This window comes from Anabrus simplex, chromosome X (genome assembly GCF_040414725.1).
Source record: "Anabrus simplex isolate iqAnaSimp1 chromosome X, ASM4041472v1, whole genome shotgun sequence".
Taxonomy (NCBI): Eukaryota; Metazoa; Arthropoda; class Insecta; order Orthoptera; family Tettigoniidae; genus Anabrus; species Anabrus simplex.
In genome coordinates, this window is record NC_090279.1 from 203786612 (window position 1) to 203812024 (window position 25413).

At 38.5% G+C, this 25413-nt stretch overlaps 1 protein-coding gene across 10 annotated transcripts in view; it reads right to left on the reverse strand.

The window, feature by feature from the left end:
• The window catches only part of tyf (twenty-four), a 486874-nt gene that overhangs the window by 168026 nt on the left and 293435 nt on the right, over positions 1-25413 (reverse strand). For 3 of the 10 annotated variants that reach the window (XM_067158828.2, XM_067158826.2, XM_067158823.2), the window contains exons 3-6: positions 17565-18470; positions 11043-11178; positions 7043-7156; positions 2630-2782 (exon numbers count right to left, since the gene is read on the reverse strand). In XM_067158828.2, coding sequence (XP_067014929.2) covers positions 2630-2782; positions 7043-7156; positions 11043-11178; positions 17565-18470 — 1309 coding nt within the window. Of the gene's footprint in view, positions 1-2572; positions 2783-7042; positions 7157-11042; positions 11179-17564; positions 18471-25413 lie in introns of all 10 variants that reach the window. The other 7 variants (XM_067158827.2, XM_067158824.2, XM_067158819.2 and 4 more) reach the window with 5 other exon arrangements.

Sequence of the window (25413 nt, forward strand, 5' to 3'; positions counted from 1 at the left end):
TATTTATCGCTAGGAGAGTAGAACCATGCTATGGGTAATGTTGCGGTACTAATAAAAAATAGCAGAGACTCGCGGTATTCCGCACATTATGGAACTATTCACAGGTAGTGTAATGCACACATGTAACACAAACCTATGGCGTTTCGAACATTGCAACGCTATTTTCAGGCAACGCAAACCTATGGCGTTCCTCAAATAAGTGGACTAACCACAGGGACCCATACTATCCCATGGAATACCTCACATAGTGGGAACCGAGTATAGGTAAGACAGAACCATGGTGCCGCTAATCCCATGGTACCGAGCTCGATAGCTGCAGTTGCTTAAGTGGGGCCAGTATACAGTAATCGGGAGATAGTGGGTTCGAACCCCACTGTTGGCAGCCCTGAAGATGGTTTTCCGTGGTTTCCCATTTTCACACCAGGCAAAATGCTGGGGCTGTACCTTAATTAAGGCCACAGCCGCTTCCTTCCAATTCCAAGGCCTTTCCCATCCCATCGTCGCCATAAGACATCTGTGTCTGTGCGACGTAAAGCAAATAGGAAAAAAATCCCATGGTGTCGCTCATATAGGGGTACGAAACACAGGTACTGTAGGACCAGCATCCCGATTCACACACTGTCGCTACTAATCACAAACCTATTGCGTACCTAACATAGTGGTACTACATGCAAGTAAATGCGACCCATGGTGTTCCCTGCGTGATGGTAGTAATTACTAGTAGTCTCATGGTTCTAATTGGATCATCCCTTGGTCGCCCCTTTTAGTCGCCTCTTACGACAGGCAGGAGATACCTGGGTGAATTCTTCGTCTGCCTCCCCCACCCACAGGGGGTACGTGTTTGGTCCACAATAGGTATTTTATTCCCCCCAAGTCCGCCGGCAAGCTGGTGAGGACCCCCCTATCTACCACTTGGGATGTGCCACATGGGAGTATCACCTCGTGGGATTCAGAAAGGAGAATGCTACAAAGTTGGGTGATCGTGTAAAAAATGGTAGAAATATATTTTTCATTTTAAGATCAAAATGTGCATTGCGAACGGTTTCATTCTCTATTATATGAGTAACCGACCAGCTCTCACAGCTCAAGGAGACAGACAGCTGAACTTCCAGCACAACTTGGTGCAACAGCTGATCAGGAATTTCATGTCTCGCGAACGTACGGACAGGGAAAGTAGTTTACTCATATCTGCCAATCCCCTAAATTATTTCATTCTCTTGTTAAGATATCTGGTCGTGCTAAAGTGTGTGCTTTGTGTTTACAAATGAAAAATGGGGTAGCTTCTGGGAGGCAAACAAAACAACGTTCAACTGTAAGCAGTGCAATCTACCACTGTGCAGGACGGGGTGCTCTTTAGAATACCATCAGGAGCGAAATGTGGATATTCAAAATTAGGGTATGTACACATTCATATGCACTAGTCATTTAGGAACGAAACGCAGAAGATAGAAATACATCTATCCGTTTGACCCCTAGTTATTTTCCATTAAAGGATGGTATTTATGCTGCTGAACCAATTGGAATTTAAAGGACTCTCAGAAAACACCGCAATTACGACCGGGCATCCGCCTTTAAATGCAGAACGGCAAAAGGTTAAGGCAAGACAAATTATAATATATAAAATGTATGAAATAAAGTGTGTGTCGCTGACATTCAGTGTAAGACAAGTAAAGAGTTGAATGATAATTACTCATCACAATCGCACTTATTCTAGTGTAAGGTCTCAAAGTTTTTTTTCCCATTTGAAGAATGTGGCTTCCAAAGACCAGGTCAAACAGAGAGAATCTTCCATTTAGGCACAGCAGACCCTCCACAACAAGACAGGGATAAACCAAGTTAAACCAGCGAGGATATATGTTCTTTTAAAACCTTAACCTTTAACCACCTGGCTTGAGCATGATTCCACACAACATCCCACACAGCACAAGTCAACACTCTCCAAACTCATATTACTTCTAAATCAACATGATCCATCTTAAGAAGAGCCAAGTTGGCCCCGCATTTTATAATCAACGAATGATTTTTACATAACTATGACTATATTTTAGCCTTTACATAGTTTTATCTAACTTCTTGTTATATAATACTTTTATCTTTTGGTTTTAATTTGATATTCAAGCTATAGCTGATATCCACGATTTAAAGGACAAAACTTGCACTAATTGATTTTCATTAAGTTGATAATTATTATTATTAAGTTGATGTTTCTATTGTAAGGTGGGACTTCTGCCAACTCTCTTATAAAATTTACAGTGACGATATAAAGCTTTTAGTTTGTAATTAGATGGTTCAAAGTTTTCATTACAATCTCAGCACTCTGCTGTGCACACCTACACCGAACAATAAATTTCACAACTGTGCAAGTTGTGAAAAATAATAAATTTACAAAAAGTTATATCATAAGTAGAATTGCTTTCATTGCTTGAACAACATCAATAAACAAACAACCAATGCAAAAATTAAGAACATGAAGCAACGGTACACGAGATGTTTTAGGGGGAGATTGCTATATTCGCTGCATCTGAGAAGCGACATATTCAGGGATAGGACACAGTGGAGACACCATTCTTACCAGAGGCCAACGAGGCTCGGAGGCAGGCCCTTTCAGAGGCTACTGTGGCCGTCTTACCAGGGCAGAGGGGTTTGGTGACCCAGTTGTGGGGAGTCAGTGACAAAACGCTGAGGTGGTGCTGCTGCATGGGGTACATGTTGTGCACGACACCGGTGGCAGCCTTGCCAGCCTCACCTGTACCCGAGGAGGAACGCTTCGAAATGTCACCACCTAGAACAGAGAGGTAAGGATGAATCCTCTCACATTTATGTGAAACCATTTTCTTTGTTGCCAAGTAATTATTTATTAATGAAACAACCACAGAAAATGAATGATCAACAGGTACAAAATGGTACACAAGTTTTAAAAATTTTAGACTTTCTGAAAATATATTTCAAAATTCTGTATAGAATAGATTTATGTATGCTTCTTCAAATTAAAATTTCATTTCCTCTAAAATTACAAGAGTGACTAAATGTCTATTTCAGAGAAGATGCTGTTATAAAGTGTTTGTTAAATTTCTCCATCTAATTTATAAGTCATCTCTATTTTAATTCAATTGTCATGTATTAACTTAGTCTCACTATCTATAGCCCTAATATACTACTAGTAAAATAGGGTTTGTAATGGGAAATTCAATAATAATAATAATAATAATAATAATAATAATAATAATAATAATAATAATAATAATAATAATAATTGTCTAAATTATCTATATACAAATTACAAAGTCAGCAAGTGCCATTGTTTGGGCAGATTAATCTAGAGCAGAGGTTCTCAATCTTTAATGAGAATGTACCAGTCACTTATGGCTAAAAGTTCAATGTACCCCCACAAAAAAAAATCCCTACATGACAGGTTGAAGGTTTAAAAAATATGAATACCTGGCTAATTATTAAGGCATTTTAAATTTACTATTATAAACCATTATTTTAAATACACATCGTAAATAAGAGACTGTAAAATTAGTTTTATAACACATAACAAGAAATTTAAGAGTTTGGGTCTATCAACAATAATACAACACAGGATGAAAGATTCACAACACACTAGGTTTTAGCCGAAATATCAAATTAATAAGCAAGGATGAAAAAGGTTTGATCTTAATTCTGTAATTCAAGAAAACTCGAACCATCAAAACTTGAACTGGACGGGTGTGCCTGCATGGCATGAATTTTCTGATGGTTCATAGTTCTGCTGAAACTTGGAAACGAAGGGTGGCTCCATATATGTATCTTATTTATTTCCTCATTTTAACTTTTCATCATTTTTTTCCCTGATCTAGAGAACAACGCAATGATTTTTTTACATGGATTTTACAGTTGTGTAAAGCATTAGACGAGGAAGGTTTGGATGTATCAAATATTAAGGATGCAACAGAAGAGAGCTGACCAGTGGCAATTATGGGGAAGGAAATAGTAGGTAAAAATGGCTACCGGAAAGCTTTGTCTTAGGAAACCTTAACAATCAAAGATAAACCCTGAATGTGTGTGGTAGAATTGTTGACCATAAAAAGAGGCTCTAAAAAATTTGTGGGAGATACACCCCTTTGTGAAAGGTAGCACCTAATTAGCGATTTTCATTACATAATTTGCAATTTTGCAACTAGGCTGTATACTTCTTGATTAGTATACAATTGCACAGCAATGGCACTGACGTAATTTTTTCATTTTCTAAATTTTTTTCTTCCAGAGGAATAAACAGGTAATCACAATAGTTTTCACAAATGTCCAATTATCTTGGTAAATATCATATCTAATATTCATTCATAATAAAAGTTGTAGAAAATACAACTTTCAGAACATTATGCCCCATACTTTTTTACTGCATGATCTATGATAAATGAGATATTAAACTTTACTGAGTGTCGCAACATGTTTAGGACAACTCGCAATGTGAGGCCCATGAGACAATACAGATTTCAAGCTCTATATGTTTTCCAGTTTCTACAAAATAACACCAAATCTTCATGGCTTGGTTTGAAATGTTGCTTTATGGCTATCAATTATTTGTATTTTTAAAAAACTTCCGTAATTATTCTCACTAATTATATGAAGTATCTTGTAAATATGGAAATTTGTGAAATTTATTTTTAAAAAGTAATTTCACAATCAAATTATGATTTAAGATCCTTAAAATGAAGTTATAAAATAATTTAGTCAAGAAATATAATTCATTGAAAATCTGCCCTTACAGGTTAACTGTTTTCTGAAGATCACGGTTATCTGACTTGTCAGATCTGAGGCAAAACTAGACAAAATCTACACCACCTTAGCCCTCATGGACTTAAGCACACCAAGCAACTGAAGGCATGTGAATCCTTTCAACCATTATTTAATTTCTAGATCAGGGCCGACATCTTAACGTCAGGTGGCTCTTCAAATGTTCTCATGTAGGCTGTGTGGATCTAGAACGAGACCTGGACAAGAATCAAACTCGCTGCATTCCATGAAGGGGTAGGCTCACTACCCAGATAACGTGGGGGAAGATTGCACAGGTTTTATAATAATAATAATAATAATAATAATAATAATATGGGCTTTACATCCCACTAGCTACTTTTATGGTTTCTGGAGACGACGAAGTGCCAGAATTTAGTCAGGAAGGAGTTTTTACGTGCAGTAAATCTACGGACGCGAGGCAACTTATTTGAACACCTTCAAACACCATTGGGCTGAGCCAGGATCAAACTTGCCAACTTGTGGTCAGAAGGCCAACGCCTCAACAGTCTGAGCTACTCAGCCTGTAGGTTTTATAAGACACTCGCATTCTGGGAAATGTTTCGAAGTCTTCCATCAATATAAAGAACGATAGTATACATCCTCTTTATGAAACTTGAACACTAAAGTGTTACCATATGGTAACAGTAGAGAGAGGGGAAAAAAATTCTGTTATATCAGTGTCCTTGAGATCGGTTCGAGTTGGGTTAGAATAATTCACGTGGAGTTTATTATATGTTTCATTAACAAATAAAAATGGCACTTCACTGTCTGCCTGTTGCCACTTCTTGATGGATGCAGTACTCTGGCAATCTCTCGGCACAGGCCAGAGCAAAATGTAGCTTTTCATCAAAGCCCCAGTCTTATCCATGGCTGCGACAATATGGGAAGCTGACGAGGTATGTGCAGTGCCGAGTAATGACATTCGGAGCACAACTATTGTGTCTTGAGTGTTATAAAATTTGTTACTCAGAGTCAGTCCTGCTGCAATAGCACTTCTTGGCCCAAAGAGGAAAGCAATGGCAAACTACCCCGCTCTTCATCTTGTCTAGTACGCCTTATTTTGGCAGCGCGATTGTTTTTCGTGGTTTTACTATAACCACACAACCTTTGGAGGGAGGTGCTATTTCAGGATCCAACAGACAGACTTCAAATTAGGAAAGTAGAATAACTAGTGCTGTAAAGTCTAGTAGACAGCTATGTTCCTACACCCTGTTCCGGAGAAAATGTACATCTTGACAGCTATTAAGAGAGCAAACGACAGCTACAAGGTACCGCGTAGAATAAGGCCACTGAGAGTCAGAGCTATGGAAATACATGAATAAAAGTGAAAGGGTGATAGTAGCAGTTGTAGTCAACAGACCGTATTGATCAGGGTCTAATAAGTTTCTTCCAACCCTAAGGTTGAAAGATGCTCAGTAACTTGTCAGCAACAGACTAGTTAAAAATATACTTTGGAAAATAAAACATAATTAAAATTACCTATAATGAGAATGCTGAGACTCCTAAACCTTTTATAGTAACCGATAGAACAAAAAATTATGAAATGCTTTACCATATTACAATGCAACTATGACATGCATTATATTATCAAAATATTAGCTCACTGAAGTTAAAATCATATTTGTGAGAAACAATTTCTGAAAACTGACACAAGCCTTGGAGAATACAGGAATATTTGAGAGTAGCATGGTAAGACAGGCCAGAATGAAGTGCTCTGCTGGTAAATAGGTCATCCCCGCTGAAGACTTCAAGTAATCCGTCTACGACAAACTGCCCCTCTTCCCTACATATCAAAAATTTGACCAAAAAAATTCTTCTAAGAATTATACAGAATCCAAGTCTCACACAAATGAACTAAACAAGGGGGTAATCATTAGAAGTCCTTGGAGAAACTGAGTGGTATTACAGAACATGTAGCTGTCAACAAAATACTTGAAACCACCAACATTAAAATTGGTTCTGTCCAGGCTTATTCAGGAACACCTTACAAAAAAGGATGAAAAGGTCAATGATCTCAAAGCCACACAGAATATTAAATGATTTCTACAGCAAAAGAATTAGAACAGGAATCTTTCTTTACAGAAAATGTAAACTATATGCTGCTGGTATACACATAAATGATGTGTTACTTCCCGAGCAGACAAAATATCACATGGAGCAATCTTGAAAATGAGATCACAATATAAAAGGCAGAAACAAACATAGGATTGTCATAAACTATGAAGTGCAGGAATTTCATAAAAAGGCATCCTAGCCTTACACAAACCATATGTGACCTCGAAAGCAGTACTGCGACTATTACCGGATAATTGAAAAGAAGCTGGATTCACTAAATTCACCATCCTCAAGCCATTCAGTAAGTTAAGAACCGTGCTGGAGCCTGTAAAAGAAAATACGACTCCATAAGTGAAGCAAGAGCTCATAAAATATTTTTACAGTCAAGTACCTGCTTATCGGACATGCAGAAAGATGAATCCCATAGTACAGAGATAAAATATGCATTCAATGCTTAACACTGCATTAATATTACAACAGAAAAGGCCACACTGAATGACAATACCAATCATTACAGCAAATCAGAAGTAAAATGTCATCAAACAACTTGCAGGGCTCAGAATGAACATACAGAATGTACACTTCTGCCCCTATAAATTACAGAGGGGTCAAAGCAAGAGAAGCTCCAACCATTCAACGATTCTATTCAGGATTTCAACTGAACAAGATACTATAATAAACACATTTCTGTTATTTGGTGTTATCCGTTTGCCTCTTTGTGAACCCTCCATTGTTAGTGTTCTTCCTAGTAATTATTTCTATAGTTCCTAAGCGAGTATTTGTTTGTTCCAAATTTTGTGGATTTGTTCCACAATATTTTTCTGAAGGTACAAACATCATCAGGGGACCAAAATTAATGTGTCTGAAGTCTCAATGGCATGATAGGACTTCTGTCCACTTTTCTTGAAAATGATCCGAGCTTTTATTGTGTTGTATACCTCTCAATATGAGTAAGAGAAGTAGTACACATATACACCGACTGGGCAAATGTCATGAGATGGTGCAGGTGTGTTGTCTACGCACCACACGCCCCCCGTGCCAGCGCCAGTTGTATAGGCGACCTTGTGAACAGTGGCTGTGCGTGACAGGTGTAACATGGAACGTCGTCATGAGCTGACACCATTCGAATGGCGTATGGTAGTCTGTGCCCGACGGATGTGATGTGCGATTTTGGAAGTGGCGCGGGAATTCGGCTGCACACGATCAACCATGTCCAGGGTGTATCGTGAATGGTTGAATGCGGGCGTCACCGTCCACAGCAGATGAACGACCGGCTGTCCCGCCACCCTCGATGACCGTGACCGGCAACATCTGAGACGGATCGACAATAGTGACAGACGGGCAACCGTGCAAGACAAGTCTCCCAGTGGACAATTCGTAGGAACAATGGTTCTATGGGGTATGGGAGCCGGTGCCGCACACGGGTGCCACTGTTAACCCAACGTCGTCGGGCATAATGACTCGCATATGTCGCCAGTCACCAGGGATGGACACTGGAACAATGGCGTAACGTGATACGGCCGGACGAATCACGATTTCAACTGCACCATGCCGATGGAAGGCACCGTGTATGGCGCAGACCACATGAAGCTATGAATTCCGCCTGCCTCAAAGGTGTGGTCCAGGGCGCTGGTGTCTCTGTTATGGTCTGGGGTGCATTTTCCTGGTAAGGAAGGGGCCCCTAGTTGTTCTGAAAGACACTTTGAATGGTACGCGGTATGTTGAGCTGCTCGGAGACCATCTCCACCCATTTTTGGCCTTCCAGCGCCCAGACGGTTCTGCGATGTTTCAATATGATAACGCGCCGCCACATCGCTCCCACGTCGCCCGGGAATAGTTCAAGGAACATGAAGCGGAGGTCCAACGACTGCTGTGGCCATACAGGAGCCCCGATATGAACCCTATCGAGCAGATCTGGGATGTCCTGGAACGCAGGCTCCGTGCCATGGATCCTGCACTCACGGACAGACAAGCATTGGCGGCCGCTCTGCAAACGATTTGGTGTCAGCTGCGTCCAGAGGACTACCAGGGACTTGCCGACTCACTTCCACAGCCTCACTGCAGTTCGCAGGGCCACAGGAGGCCCCACACGCTATTAGGTGACTATCCCGTGACATACGCTAAGTCAGTGTACATTATGATAAAAACTCTGATGACTATGAATCTGGTCTTTTAACCTGCGACAGAAAACCAGCCTCGCATGCTCAATAAAGTAGTTCATGTACTGCACATAATTTTGCACTTGTTGAACTGTTGCTGTATACATATGAATAACTTATACTTAAACCTGTTATATGCATGAGCACCCGACATTGTGTAATAAATATTATTTTGTCATCACTTCTGTCTTGTCTATATAAAGGTACCTAACAGACATTTCCTGTTTCTTCTATTATGCATTTGATGTTGGGTATTCAGTCCAAAGGCTGGTTGGATCCTCAACAGGTTCACCATTAGCTGTCATAGATGGCCTAGGTGTCACTGAAGAGGCGTACTATGGAAACGAGGAGTGAGGTAGTTTCCCGTTGCTTTCCTCACTGAGCCAGAAGTTGCTATTACACATCAGTCTGCCAAGCCCACTGAAATGCGTGCACCAACAGACCCTATGAGTGACATTTTCACACCATTCATAGCAGGAACTGGCTGCATAAGGAATGGCATTACTGGCGTCACTCATACCTCGGCCACTTTCATACTGTCAAAGCCAAGTATAAGACAGACAGGTCAATGAAAGAATTTTATTCTAGCCCATACCAGAAGACATAGTGCACATGCATTTGATAGAAATGCAATTTTGAATAAATGTTCAACAATTTCAACATCAGTTCAAAGCATCATGTAATCTTAATTTCTTATGAAGTTCTCTTAAACTGAAGAGCTCCCCAGAATAAGGAGGCATCTGGGACAATTTTTAAGGAGTGATGTTTTGTTGGAATAAAGAAGTCTGCCCATCTCTCCACAAGTTTCCCCACTTCAGCTTCCACATGCACCAAGATAAAGCTAATATTGTAGCCTCACTTTCCTCTCAATCCTGTGAATAAAGAGCAATGACAGACTTCCCACACTTTCATGAGTTCAAGTAGAACACTTGAATAAAGGAAACTGTCTACCTGTGACAATCAACATCTGGGAACACAATGTATGAAAAATGTTATACAATGCTGGACAAACATGAAAATGAAAACTGACAGCAAAGACCAGGAAAATTAAAATCAAATTAAGTAAGTGGAATAAGGGAGTTTGTGCCAACTTAGTGTGTACTGTAATGGGTACTAGGCATGTTAATAAGGTTGCACAAAACTTTCATATGTTTTCAGACTGATTTATAGTGGCTTCAGAAGACATCAGTAAAAAGAAACAAATGTGAGAATTCAGAAAATATTCATTAGTGGAAAGCCCTTTCCGGCAACTTCCTTGCCTGTATGCTGAGCATTGTCAAGGAACCAGAAGAATTTTTCTCCTTCAAAAATTCTACTACCTCTACTGGAACTGAACTTGCGATCTTCAGGTCTGGTGGCCTCTTAAACTGATACAGAGCTTCAATTAGTGAATAGGAAGTGTATTCATTAATTATAAAGTACAACTTCTGGTACTAAACTAGAAGACTCCATGCCAGGAGGTACAAACACTTGCTCACATCCTCTGTTACTGCTTGCATAGAAAAGCTCTACGAAATACAGCGCACCATAAAATACGATCTGCCACCATGCAAGTGTTAAGGGACTCTCACTTTACAATCGTCTAGGAAGTTCACAGTCTCTTGTTACAGGCACCACCTGTCAAATTGACATAATGGCTTTCAAAGCCCACAGAAAAGGGCTTTATTTATAACAGATCTGACGATCAAATTTGAAATGCCCGAAACAACCCAATGAGTTTCATGAGGGAAAGAGAGCAACATTTGAATGAACCATCGAATTCTATTAACAAGAATACCAATCGCATGATATCAAGGTCACCGGATTAATAATTGGCGCCAGAGGAACCATTTCTCTTTCGTCAAGTTCTGCAAAATCATTTAATCTTAATCAGGCAGTAATAAGAAGTTGCACCGATTGCATTAAAACATTCAATCCAAATCCTGAAGAACTGTATCTCCCAAACTAGGTACTAACTAACTCCTCACAATTACTTTAAAAATTTATCTGTATCAATCTCCAGTTGGGTCAAGTCAAAATAAATAATACGTGTGTAGTGATAATAGGACAGACCTTTTCCACTTGCAGACACCGTCCTGTCATCTCGAGAACTTCCTGTTGAACCCATGAAGCACTTGACTGAGTTGTAGGACGAGGACAACTGGAGATGACTCTGCTCCACACCATTTACAACACCACTCTTCTCACACTATGAAGACAGAAAGTTTGTAAAGGAAAAAGATATAACAAGGTCTTTTAACGTATTTATAATTTTCAGCCTACTAAATGACCAAAGACTTCTTTCACCTCCAGAATTGCCTATTACCTAATTTCTAATCTGAAGTTAGAAACATTAGCAGGATTCAATATTTTTAATAGCCAATTTCTTGAAGTTAAGGTAGCACTAACTAAAGTTAGGGTATTGTGAATTATTTTAAGGATATGGTACTGTACTTTATCTCAAAAACTACAGCAATAAAGTTGGAATTTATGGAATTATTAGACGTTTTATGTATTAATCTGAAGAACAATAATATGCTAGTTTTACCATACACAAAACTTGACAAAACAAAATCTTTTCTTCCTCGACGACATTTTTGAAAATAAAAGGAAAATTGGAAGACTAAGATTAAGAAGTTTTCATAGATTTGTAATATGAACATTCTTATTTGCATGTGCCTAATTTGATATCTTCTACTTTTATAGATAGCTCATAAATTTACCATTTGTTGTTAGGAATATGTTCATTTATAATGTTAAAGAAGTTTTCTTTAATATTAACCACTGCATCTTGTAAAGTGAGTTTGTGTGTATAAACTTTCATAATAACAATCAGTGGCTCTGATGAGAGGAGCGTGATTTTGGAACAGGAACAGTCTGATTTGTAGATCAGTTAGCGCCACCTTAAGTGATAACATGGACATCATTCATGGCTACCACTGATCCACAATTTTTATTTTTTTTATTTTTGTAGAATATGTCATTTTAATTTCCAGTCCTGAACTACACACTTAAAGAAGGAAAATGGTTACACTAGCAAACCCACATGTAACAAAGGCACTTTACTTCCATTACACTGACTTGAGAGGTAGATTTTGAATGCCTAGACGAAGTGAAGGATCAATGAACCAAACAATGATGTTAATAGCAACATTATTTTAGTATGCAGAACATATTATAGAGCCCACATTGTAATGGCAAAAGGATCAGCTACCACCACAGGCATATTTCTCTTTCTGCGTGGGCTAACGGCCATGGTACCAAGAACACTTGCGTACAGTGCATCTCTACCTTAAAAGAATATGGAGTTAGATGTATTTGCCTCTCATTCGCATGTCCTGCAATTAGCTTAGCCCTTTTCTACCCCTGCAATGTTGCCAATTTCCCAACAATCCAAAGTCAAATTATAAGGCCTATTTTTCACAATTATGTTATTTTTGGTACAAATCCATAATTTTTCAGATAAATAACTTATCACATAATAGATAAAACCCAATGATCAAAACAAAGAATTTTGTTGATAAAATGTACTCCGTAGCAGACAAATTTTACATTAATAAGAGAGATTTTTAAATGAAGTAATACTTTTAAATTCTCAGGTGGCTATGAGTAACATTTCATTACTGACCGTACATTGGCGTCGAAGTGAGAATAAAAGTTTCAAAATGTCAAATAGTTTTTAAAACAAATCAGAGCTCTGCATCAGATGGCAATTATAAATTATCACATTACCACCCAGTGCTGCATGTCAATGCATCGTCAACTGGATGAGATTCAGTTGAACCCAGACCATCAATGGACACACGAGGAATTTATGGAAGGCATAACATGCCAATATAATATTATAAATCACATTGTAACATTATTACAATTACATTTTAAAATGAATATTAATTATGTGTGAATTTAAATCACAACCTGAACTTTGCCGTATCATAACTAAATACTTGTGCCATCGTTTGACCTGGAGGTCATGAGGTACAATTATATGCAACAAACAAATGTATCTGGAATTTCAAGGGTTTTCACTAAAACATGCCCGTATAAGAGTTGCCACATGCCTGGCCTTGCACAGCTTTGTATGTGCAGCAGATCTGGCATCAGTGTGCCACCATTTAATGTGTACTGTCTTTTAAGGTAGAGAGATGCAGATGCACACTATAGCTAAAACTGCTAATATTAACATGTTACAACAAGAATCGGAACCTTACACATCAATTAATAGCTTAGACTAGCCAATGTGTAATTCTGAGGCCATGCCTTTGGTAAATGTCTCTAAGTATTTCACACACTCAAGTTCCTTTGAGGTTTGAAGAATTTGAGTATCAAGTTTTTTCTTTCCAAACAACTTAAACCCAACAGTTGAGAATCAACAAAACAAGGTTTTGCATAATCAGAATTCAAATGCCAATGATGACTGTGCATATATCGAGCACAGTCCTAAGGGTATCTCAATATACAGAAGGCCAGCAGCAGACTAGATATTTCAAAAATCCTGACATTCCAAATTGGGGCATTTGTTACTTCCATGTTACAAGGCACCATTGCTCAGTGAGCAAGGCTATGTCAACCTGCCACTGACTTAATTCCTACCTAATACAAACTTATCGCACAAGTTATTTACAAATGGATCTGTGATAGTGTTCTATTTTTTTTTTTTTTTACATCCACTATATAGGAGTATTCCAATGATACTGGATCCTATACTCATGGTGATCACTTCTGTTGCAATAATTGGAAATGCAGCAGAGGGCTGCATGTATTTAGAGCCCAACTGCACTTCAAAAGCTCAACAATATGCAGCCCATAAAGTAACAGCAGGTTTCCTAAAGTTGAAGAGGAACTGCAAAGCCTATACGATACTGTTATGCAATCAACAATGTTGTTTCTCATGTGAAACTATTTTAAAGCTGCTGTATGAGAGAGCACCTTCTCTGTGTATCTGCATTTTGTGATAATCTTCAGACCCAAATTATTAATCAATATTAATATTTGTCATTAAAAATGTGCATTTAATTCAGTGAGAAACTGTATTAGTGAGAATACTTTGTTATATGCTAAGGAACAAAACATTATCATGGCTAATACTTACCAAGGACTGATAGAATGCAAGACTGCAGGTTGCAATAAACTTTCTTAGTCACAATACAGAAAAATCACAGCACAATTTAAAGTTTTCAGAAGACCAATAAAATCAATTCAAAAACAAAAAAAGTTAAAATAAAGTAATTTTAAGGGACCTGTAAGAAAGTGCACAGAATTGAACATGAACTTTCAATATATGAAAAAATTTGGACTAACACAGAACTGCACATCCACTACTATTTTACAACACCCTTACTGATTGAATGAGGGTAAAAGAATAAATACATTAATACTGAGTTAATGATTAACACATTGACGACGGGCCCTGCACAGAGGCTGCTACCCCATGAAGACCAGATAGTTCCAGCCTCCAAGAAAGAAAGTACAGTAGTTTGAGTGCAGCAGTGCAACTCAAAAATATTCAAGATATCGACCTCGAACTTGGAACATGTACTCACTAGGTTTTTTTTTTTTTTTTTTTTTTTTTTTTGCTAGGGGCTTTACGTCGCACCGACACAGATAGGTCTTATGGCGACGAACACTAGGTTGTTTAGTAGTCTGTATGTTGTGTTAGAGTTCAAAGCAGTTCTGCTTGTGGCTCTATTTGATAGTATTTCTAAGCACAGTGTAGTATGAATGCCCTGTTTGTGCCATTTGTGTACTCGTTTTCAAGTATGCAAGGATCTCTCTTTCTGGCTACTCCCAATTTAGCGTTAGCCGTTAACCATTATAAATATCTAATTCACCGTCACTCTGAACCTATTATAAGTGGTCCGTACATAATCACAATTATCAGCAGCCGTTGGGAACTCTTCACGTTGACATCCCCACTGGAGCTCCAGCAAATAGCTCTACATATCGATCATTATTTTGCTAAAAACATTAAGCTTTAAAAAAAGAAAAGAAAGATGCAGCAATAATTTACATTTTATGACTACACCATTTGGAACTCACTCTTGCCCACAATTTCATCAATAATCAAGAAAATACAAGGTGCATAAAAGAGAGAATTCTTGAACCCCGTCACCTACTGTCAGCTGAGAAACTACAAGAATTGTCAGGGCTCGTTACAGATGTGACAAATCAGGAAACGAATCGCCATATAAATGTTAAAATGCTTAGTCGTCACATAGGGCATATTGCTATGTACAATGATTCTGAGCACGTAAGAACACCTACGTATATACAAAGTTCCCATGCCTACAAAGACCGTACAATTAAAAATATTCATTGACACTAAAATCTACGATTCCTCTACTCCATGACATGATTGAAAGTGATTAAAATTACAGCAAACAGATGGCACTTCAAGCTACACATGTTTATATAAACCAGAACACCTTGAAAGACTAGAGATAGAAGTTCATATTCAAAGTACAGTACATGTGCATTAGTATGTTCTGAAGAAATTATAATTTGAACCATTCTGTCCTCAGGTTCAAGGTCCACATCAATATCTCGGCGCACCGTCACTGAATGGTGAAATGTGCCTGGGGCTCTTGTCGCTATAAACCGAAGGTAATAGATCAATGTGACTTGAGCAGACGTGCCGGATGCCTCGCAGATGCATGCGAGAATCGTACAGTCAGATGAGTGAGTTTGAAAGAGGGCGCATTATTGGCATGAGAGAACGTTGTGCATCCATCCAGGAAATTGCTCATGTGCGACGAAGTATGTTGGCAGTGCAACGGGTGTGTAGTACAGAATTAGAAGCCTGTAGAACACGACAAGATGGATCTAAAGATTCACACGTATTTTTTATTTTCCACCTGAGAAGATAAGACACCACATCCAAATGGCAATGCGGGACAGATATGCGTCCTCGTACACTATCAGGAGTGGCAGTCAGTCACCATTTATTACAGTGTGGGTTATCAGAGCGTCGTCCACTTCTCCGCTTACCTTTGACTAATGTGCATAAACATGCTAGACTTCAATGGTGTATGGAACGATGTTACTGGGGACAGGAATGGCAGCAGATAGTGTTTTCGGACGAATCCAAGTCCTGTTTGTTTGAAAATGATGGCTGCATTTTGGTTCACCGCAGACAGGGAGAGGCATCACATTCTATCTCTGGTCTTTCAAGGTGTTCTGTTTTTGTTTTTTTTACGAACATGAGTACACAAACAATGCCCGTGCGTAAAAATCGAGATCTCAGGGGCCAGTCATCAATGTGTTAACACCAGATTCAATGAAAATGAATTTTTCACTAAGGCAAATAGAGAAATAACACTTAGATTTGTAGAAATATGCTTCTTTACAAATGGTAAAATTCCAACCTTTACATTTTGGTAAGTTTTAAAAAGAAATTCTAGGCTGAAAAACCTGTGTTTCTAGAATTACTTTTAATCTTTTTCCCATATTGTTGCATATTCAGCTCACTGAGTCTATCGCAAACATTTTAAAGTAATGGAAAGTAACAAACAAATATCAAATCAAGTCATACAGATAGATAGGGAACATGAGAAGGAACACACAACAGAATAAACAATGGATGGCCAATGTGGAAAGGAGCAGCATGAGAACGAAGAGAATAGCAAAAACACGAAAACGTGAGAGCAATCTACATTTTCACATGCTGACGTCTTCTATGTAGATAAGTCCTCCCCTCATCAATTCCGGTTCTACATCAATTTCTCCTCAGCCTGCAAGAGGCTTGTTTCTGCTTTCCTGCTTTGCCAGGACAGTGAGGGACGGCCCATACCGACATACCTTGTCTGTTTCCCAGCATTGTCAGGAGGGCAGGCAACTACATCCTGACATATCTTCAATTATGATGCAGCAAACTAAGATAACAGGAAAGTTTGATGCAGATTTGTCAAGATGGCCCATCAATGAAGCTGGGAAGCAGAAACAAACTCAACAGGGTCTGAGAGGAAAAGACATAGAACAGACTGATGAAGAGAGCCTTTTTAATGGAAGACAGCAGTGCGTGAAGATATGGAGATTGTGCTCATCCTTTTTGTGTTTTCAAAGTCGTCCTAGTCTCCGCTATCTATTGCCGCGTTCCCACACTGCCCTGTTTATCCTACTACACACACTTTCATGTTCCTATCTTCCTATATACTATGATATGACATGTTTTAAAGGTATACTCGCGCATCCGTGTAACAGAGATTGTTATTAATTTCTGATTTGAAGAAATACTTTTTTTTTACCAAAGCAAGAACTTTTAAAGCATAGTTGACCTTCTGGAATTACCGAGTGGGGTAGATATGTGATGAAGTAAATAATGTGTCACAATAAGAAGAAAGATAAAAGCAAATCTGGTACAGCTACAGCAGAACCTACTGATGCCACCTGAGATACGAGCCCCACCTAGGATACTAACTCCATCTCCCTATACAAGAAGACGAAGTTGCAAGGTGTATTTTCAAAAATGCAGAGAATCTTTACTGGTTTAGTACAGTACGAGTATTTCTAATTATATCACAGCTGTACAAAACCTGCGATCTAAAAAGACTACCACCTGCTAGGATGTGCAGCAACTAACCAGGGTTGGAACATTACCTGAAGAAGCCTAAGAGGGGAAGTTACCATGGAGTCCACATCCAGAGTTTCCGTCTTCTTCGCGACGTCTCCAAGGCCAACCTCCAAAGTCGCATGGCTAGTGTAGTTGGGCACTCGAGCTGTCACCTCCGCACGCTGGAGGACCTCCATCTCGGTTCCCTCTTCTTCAGCACCATTTCTTTTCTCTGCATCGTCCAACACAACACCTCTGGCAGGAGGTGGTTCATCGTCATCACTCTCGGCACAATGGCCTAAGTCGATTACCATGCATTCAGTCTTGGGCGCCATCAGATATCTAGCAGTGTTACCCGTCTGCCGTCCTCCCACCTCGGGGGAGGACGACGAGTTGACTTCTGCAGATACGTGGACAGGCATCGACACAAAGTCATTCGACGAAGTAGTATGTACCAACGGATCCTTCCGCTTCGCAGGTTTGGCACTGTTAGCACAGAAACGCACTTCCTCAAACGGTAGAGATGTTGGAGAAGGATGATGATACTCCAGTCCACTTAGAGTGAGCATACCCCCAACGTTCACATTACTGGGTAACGACCCACCCTCGCGCTGACGAGCACTCACATTGACCCCACAGTCCCGTCCACCACCTACACCTCCGATGCAGCCCGCCCCACCCCCACCACTTCGCTTAGATTTCCGTCTCCCACCATGAGACGAACCAGTTGTAAAGTAACCACTAAAGCTCGTATCAAACTCTGAATTGGAAGCGTGAACTAGATTTTGTAGTGAACCGCCACGTGTTGGCCGCTCTGATACTGCTGCATCTCGCCGTCCTCTACGCCGACTGCTATTGCTGTAGTATCGAGATCCACCCGCTCCAGAACCTCCTAAGCCTCTACGGCTTTCACCACACTCTGTCTCATCTGCTTCAGCTTCCTGAAGGAGCTCCTGGGAACATACACAACTAGCCTCATATTCAACATTTTTCTCCTCCAAGACATAAAGCTTACGTATCTATCAAGAGATTAATGCTTTACCAAGTTAACTGAACAGCTACCTGGCATGATAAATATATGCAAGACAATAAATGTAACTCAAATCTAAATAACAAAAAGGCAAGAAAGCACAACACTGGAAGATATTTTGCAGAATTATCAACACCTTTTCCAAAATTGCATTTAACATGTAAAAATTCATGTAATCACTCAACAGAAAAGTTGTCTGCACAAAAAAACAAACAAATATGATGGGATATATAAGTAAAACGTTCAACTAAAATTACTCTTAAATCAAGTGATAACCAAAAAAACATGTCTTTATTTTTGGTAATGTTTCCAAGGGCCATAATGAACTTGCCATAGTTTTCCAGGGTTAAAATCTCCTGCGATAAGTTGACGTTTTATTAATAGAATCGACATGTTTTCTACACCTTGAAATAAATATAGACATTGTAAATTTGGGGGTGCGATTATTTTTTAAAATCTCAAATAATTCTATAGAAAATGTAATGTCTTCTCAAACGTGCTTAGTTCATCTGTGGATCTATCTGAACAAATCACTAGACAGTCAAGATGTGCTATATTGTCACTTCCCCTTGTGCTAGCTAGAAATTTTGTTCTACTGAACCTGTAAGTATGCAATGCTACCAATGCAAGAGTTAAAAATCAGCATACCTAACAAGTAAAGGAAAAAACTCAAGATATGACTGCTTTTAAAGAATGTTTGTTGAAACAGGGCAGCTCATGGCTGGAAAACAAAGAACATCTGAAGACCTTCCATGTTCTAGAAAAGTACTAGTTAGGATTATGAAAATAACACCCCTAAATTTGCAATGCCCTTATCCCTAATACTAGGTGTAGAAAACTGCATCATTCCCTTTAAAAAAAGATTGACACTCTGGAAAGGTAAAAGTTTATGAGTAACTTTATAACCAATGAACGTTTAAAAAAAACAACCAGGTTTTCCAAAATGTTAACACTAGTTAACGTGTCACTCGAGGTGAATATTTTAGCGGAATCACCCTGTAGGTCCTGAAACGTTTCTTCCTTACATATGAGGAGTAGAGAGTAGTGAGGCACCACCTACGAATTCCCCAAAACCAATATTCAGGCAATCATGCCTGCAACGCTCACCCGATGATTACCAATGAGGGTCATGGGCCCCAAATCACCGAGGTAAGACAGTAATCCTCTACAGACACACAATGCTCAATACCGTTAATATATTAAGAAAATATCCAAATAAGTAATCAATAACAATAATAATAATAATAATAATAATAATAATAATAATAATAATAATAATAATAATAATAGTTATTTGTTTTATGTCCCACTAACTACTATTACAGTTTTCGGAGATGCAGAAAGTGCCGGAATTTAGTCCCACAGGAGTTCTTTTACGTGCCAATGAATCTACCTACATGAGGCTGATGTATCTGAGCACCTTGAAACACTACCCAACTGAGCCAGGATCGAACCTGCCAAATTTGGGTCGGAAGGCCAGCACCTCAACCGTCTGAGCCACTTAGCCCGGCAGGAACAAGATTAACACTAGGTGTACGGTACCTCATATGCACAATACATCAAATGAAATAAGTATACTAAACAAGGAAGATTTATAGGCAACATTTTTACAAAATTAGTAATGCTGAAAAGTCAACTGGCAAACTCAGATGAGAATAATTTGAAATAAATTTTTATTCTCTGTATGAGTGAAACCTGCAAAAATACATAGGCAGCTAGACAAGAAAGTGTTGAAATTTGAGTAATGATTTATACGCCCAGGTACTGAAGAATTTACAAACTTTAACACGTTAACGCCGACGCGTACATTTGCTTTTTTCATGTCAAACTGCAGAAATGTGATATACATATTTAAGGTTGTTGTGGGCTACCCCTACAGGGGTGACTGCCTTTTTACCTTTGTTGTTGTGGAACACTGTGCTCTGTGTTGTGAGCTGTTGGTTTACATGACTTTCAACAAGTTTCTTGCAATTTACAGTTTTGTGATAAGAATTTAATTCATGTTATGTGTGTTTCTGTGTCGAGTAAGCCATGATTATTAAATGTTAATTTATTGAAACCACCTATTCAATACTGGTTGAGTCTTTATGACTAGAACAATGTCATTACATTAAGGTTGAGTATGGTACATGTTTCGCCTGGCATTGCAGGCATCATCAGCCATTAATTCTATCTCCAAGTCAAGAGCTCTGAGTAGATGCTATTTTAGGATTAATCATAGTCAATGTTATTTATATGATAGTGCAAAGGAGTGATCAAGCCGCCCATGTTTGAAAGTTCTAATGTGACACACTACTCTTGTTGACATTTAATGGAAATATATTGACTTAACTTTCATAATGCCGGTAATGGGAAAGACTTGATGCAATTGTGATTAAATCATCTGTACATTTTTACAACTTATTGGAGATCAACATGTGCTAGAACTATTCTTAAAAACTATTTTTACACAATTTACATAATATATACAAACTTATGGTACATTTTGGAACTGAACTGGTTGAACCTCCTTTTCAATTATTTAATTTTAACATCAATAATTTCAATACGGAACAATGAAGTTTTTATCTTTAAATGACATTGCTATAGTCATAAAGACTAAACCAGTATTTGAATAGGTGGTTTCAATAAATTAATGTTTAACATTTAATAATTGAATATCAATACGGTCAAAATGAAAATAATCACTTGTAATAAGCCATGATTACCGAGAGAGAGAGAGAGAGAGAGAGAGAGAGAGAGAGAGAGAGAGAGAGAGAGAGAGAGAGAACAACTAAAAGGGTTCGAGTTCTGAATCAAGTGGTGATGATATTTTGGATTTGCAAATACGATGCCACCTTTTCAGAGTCGGAATTGGACAGTAGTTCAGTTTGTGCAGTGAGGACACTAGCAAAGATTCCGGTGCTACATCGTGCGATGATTCAACCATATCACCAGCCAGTGACAATAACTGGGGTACATTCTCAGATTTTCAGAAACATTTTTTATTCACATGTAGCCCTGGTTTACAATTTTCTCCGAGTGCTAAATCTCAACAAGTATGTAATAAAGCAATAATAGACTGCAATCCACATTATTTTCCTTGCCATTATTAATTGAAATCTGATGGTTGCTTATGTCACCCCATCCACTGTCTGGTGCGCAATGCACAGCTTGCTGAGAAAGGAATCTGCACAGCGCTGCACTCCATGAACACCTTACGTGAACAAGCACTGCAATAACACAGTGCTAGTTTCACGCGACAGCCTAAAGATGAGAGGCCTGGACACACTACCGTGTCGCCCCATGAGGGGTGACATGATATTTTGTATGAGCGTCCATCACCCCACAAGGGGCGACATCGTATTCAAAGTGTTAAGTTAAATGTCTTAAATTTAAGAAAACGTCATTATGCACCAATAAATTGCATTTTTCTTTACAGAATACAATTCCTGTACCCCTGTGCACAATTCCGTTTCTGTGTACTCAACCCCTCATGTTGCAGAAATTGAGGTACGCTTTCCCTCGCAGTGGCTTTTCAGGACGTACTTTTATCCTAGCTCCCTTTGGCCCTGTGCAATGATCTCTTGTATAAAAACCAAGCATCAGGTTAATATTTAAAAAGGACAGTCAGATGTATGAACAATTTAAAACTTGCCAGTATGATCTCAATAACAACTCTCCCTAGAGTTAACAGTTATTGGATTTCAAATTTCAGATAACCGTCACTGATACCGTTATTTTTCACTATCAGAAAAGAGAACAAAAATGTCTGTAAGTAATGTTCAAAATAAATTTTGCCACAGGTAGTTTTCCTATAAAAGCAACAGCAAGTCCTTTTAGACCCTTCCTCTGGATAAATTTTTTAAATAACTTATGACTAAGATCCCACTCGATCTTATCATAAACTTAAATATCAAGTTTCAAGAAAATCCCTCAGTGCGTTTCCCACGAAGCTGCAACGAACAAAAATAAAACTGAACCCAACACTGACTAATAATAGTCATGTCCGTCAGGTTAACATTCAGGAAGTACAATGAAGAGAGAATATTTTAGAAATATTTTAGTCTTTACCATGAAAATTATTTCCTCTTCTTCAAAACATACATATGCTATATTCCACGCGGTCATAACTTTGTTCCTTGTTGATTTTCTACAACTCATGTTTACTTATTGTTTTCATCATAGCCCAAGAACTACTGAAGATATTTGTATGAAATTTTTCACTGAGGTGTATTTTATTCAAATAACATAATCTAGGCTCCACCTCTTTAAAAAAATAATTAGTAGCACAAAACATACTCGTAAAATGAGCAAAAATATAAGGGTCTAGACCTCTTTCGAACCAACTGGGAGACATGAACTCTTGCCGAAAACTTCAGGCCACCAATACAAATTTAATGACCATACAAGAGATCTAAATAACAGAGTCAAAGAGGGCTTGCAAAAGCCTGAGCCGTACACGATTTATTAAACATTTTACAAGTTGCTTTACGTTGCACCGACGTAGATAGATGGCAAAGATGGTATAGGAAATGGAGCATTTTCCTGGTGTGAAAGTGGGAAACCACTAAAAACCATCTTCAGGGCTGCTGACAGTGGGGTTTGAACCCACTAACTCCCGAATGAAAATAGGAAGTTGTGTCAGACACCTGCTGGTCAGCAGCAGCATCTTGCAGACAGCTGGATAACAAATTTTAACAACAGTAAGTCTACACAGAGGTAGACTCTCAATATTCTGACTGTATTTGAAGAGCAAAAGGACTTGACAGCCAGAAATCAACAAATTTCTATGTGTAATTACTATGCTTCGAACTGATTAGAACATTATTTCATGAACGATAATGAATGAATGTTAAGCATACACAATCTTAGTGAAGTCGCAATTGAAACGTCAAAGCTACAAGACCCAGAATTTTATTAAAAGGGTAGTGAAACGTATTGTTCACCTCTTTGAATTATGATTAAGGTATGAAAAATTCTTTAAAAATATCCAACTACTACTGGATGGTTATGAAGTAATGAAAATTTACAATAATTTACAAAATATCGTAAGTATAATATGAAAATCAATACAAAGAAGACCAAAGTTAAGTTATAAGTGCGGTCAGTATCCAGTATTCGGGAGATGGTAGATTCGAACCCCACTGTCGGCAGCCCTGAAAATGGTTTTCCGTGGTTTCCCATTTTCACACCAGGCAAATGCTGGGGCTGTACCTTAATTAAGGCCACATCCGCTTCCTTCCAACTCCTAGTCCTTCCTTGTCCCATCGTTGCCATAAGACCTATATGTGTCGGTGTGACGTAAAGCAACTAGAAAAAAAAGCTAAGTTCTTTTATACAACTGCAAACATATAGTCCAGGTTGATTTGTAATATTTCCACATCTCTTTTTTGCAGCACACATTTCAAAAGATTCCCAAAGTTCATCTAGATGCGAGACTGTATTCTCATCGTACTTATCACGTAAAATGCAACACAGTGGCTGTACGTTGTGTTATTCACTTGTCCTGCTGCATTTGAAAATTGACTAGTTTCTATGAAGGAATTCCATTCTCGCTTTCGAGAATCCTTTTTGCCTCTCTTCCGGTGTTGAAAAATAACCCTCGACTCTTGACACACTGTACCTTCATGTCTGGAGTGTGGCGTCGTATGGCTCAAGAAACCGACTACTGGTGCACGAAAAACAGAAAAGACATTTGGAGACATTTGAGATCCAGTGCTGGAGGAGGATGGAAAAAAATGTCATGGAAAACAAAGCTCACATAAGAAGAAATTCTTAGAATAGGTGAAAAAAATATCTACTACCAACAGTAAGGAAAATGACCAATTTGCACTTTCTACAAGCACCATAGTTTTACAGTTAATGTAATGGAAGGTATGATGCAGGGTAGGAGAGCAAAAGGAAGACCTAGACTAACAGTACTCATGACAGATCAGAGATAATGTAGGAGACAAATTGAAGAAATGAAGAGACTAAGAGAGCAGAGAGGAGTGGAACAGAATTGCTGTCAACCAATCTTCCGAGTGAGAATCAAGAGGATAAATAACACAAGGTCAACTTCTGTTCTTACTAAGCCTTTGAGAAAATTAAGGATAAATAAAATGAAACTGTGAAAACCAAAATTGGAAAGGTAAGGCAATTTTACAAATTAAGATCTACAGAATCATAAAGCATGCAAGACGAACGTTGCTTTTTGCTGACAAGAGGAGTCTATAGCAGGGGTGCAGAAATATTTTTCAGAATTGAGGAGACAGCAAACTGATACTTATAAATAACTGAGTTGCATTATCTAGCGTTGAACATTTAAACTATCCAGAAATAAAAAATACAGCAGGACTATGAGCAATAAATGCTACTGCCAGCTTTATTTTACAAAATTTAAACATAAGAACATAAGACTAACAATCTTACAACTCCGTATCAGATTTACTGGTACAAAATTCCAGCACATTATTATTACAATCTTACAGAATAACGACCTAATTCTTGAATGGTAGTTTGTCATCATCGATGTGCATGGCAAGTGGTCTTGCTGAAAAAAAAAAAAACAGTCTACAGACCTTGCAGGATCAAATTCCTTTAGTGTAGATCCATTCATATTGCATATCAAATCACACAAAATATTTGTCTAATGACGATAAGGTTCATTTGACTAAATTCTCGTTTACATGACGTGGTAGACAAAGAATACAGTACATACAATAGGTACTAGGCTCTCCCAGAATAGGAAATCTGTCGCTGCTTGCCAATTCCAGCAGTTCGAACATTTTTTTTTTCCTCTTCCAAGAAATTAGAACTCATACTACTCATTTTGTATGTACTGTATGTAGTTCTCATACTATGCAAGATGTTGCCTGATATGTTCTGCCAACACCATAATTTTC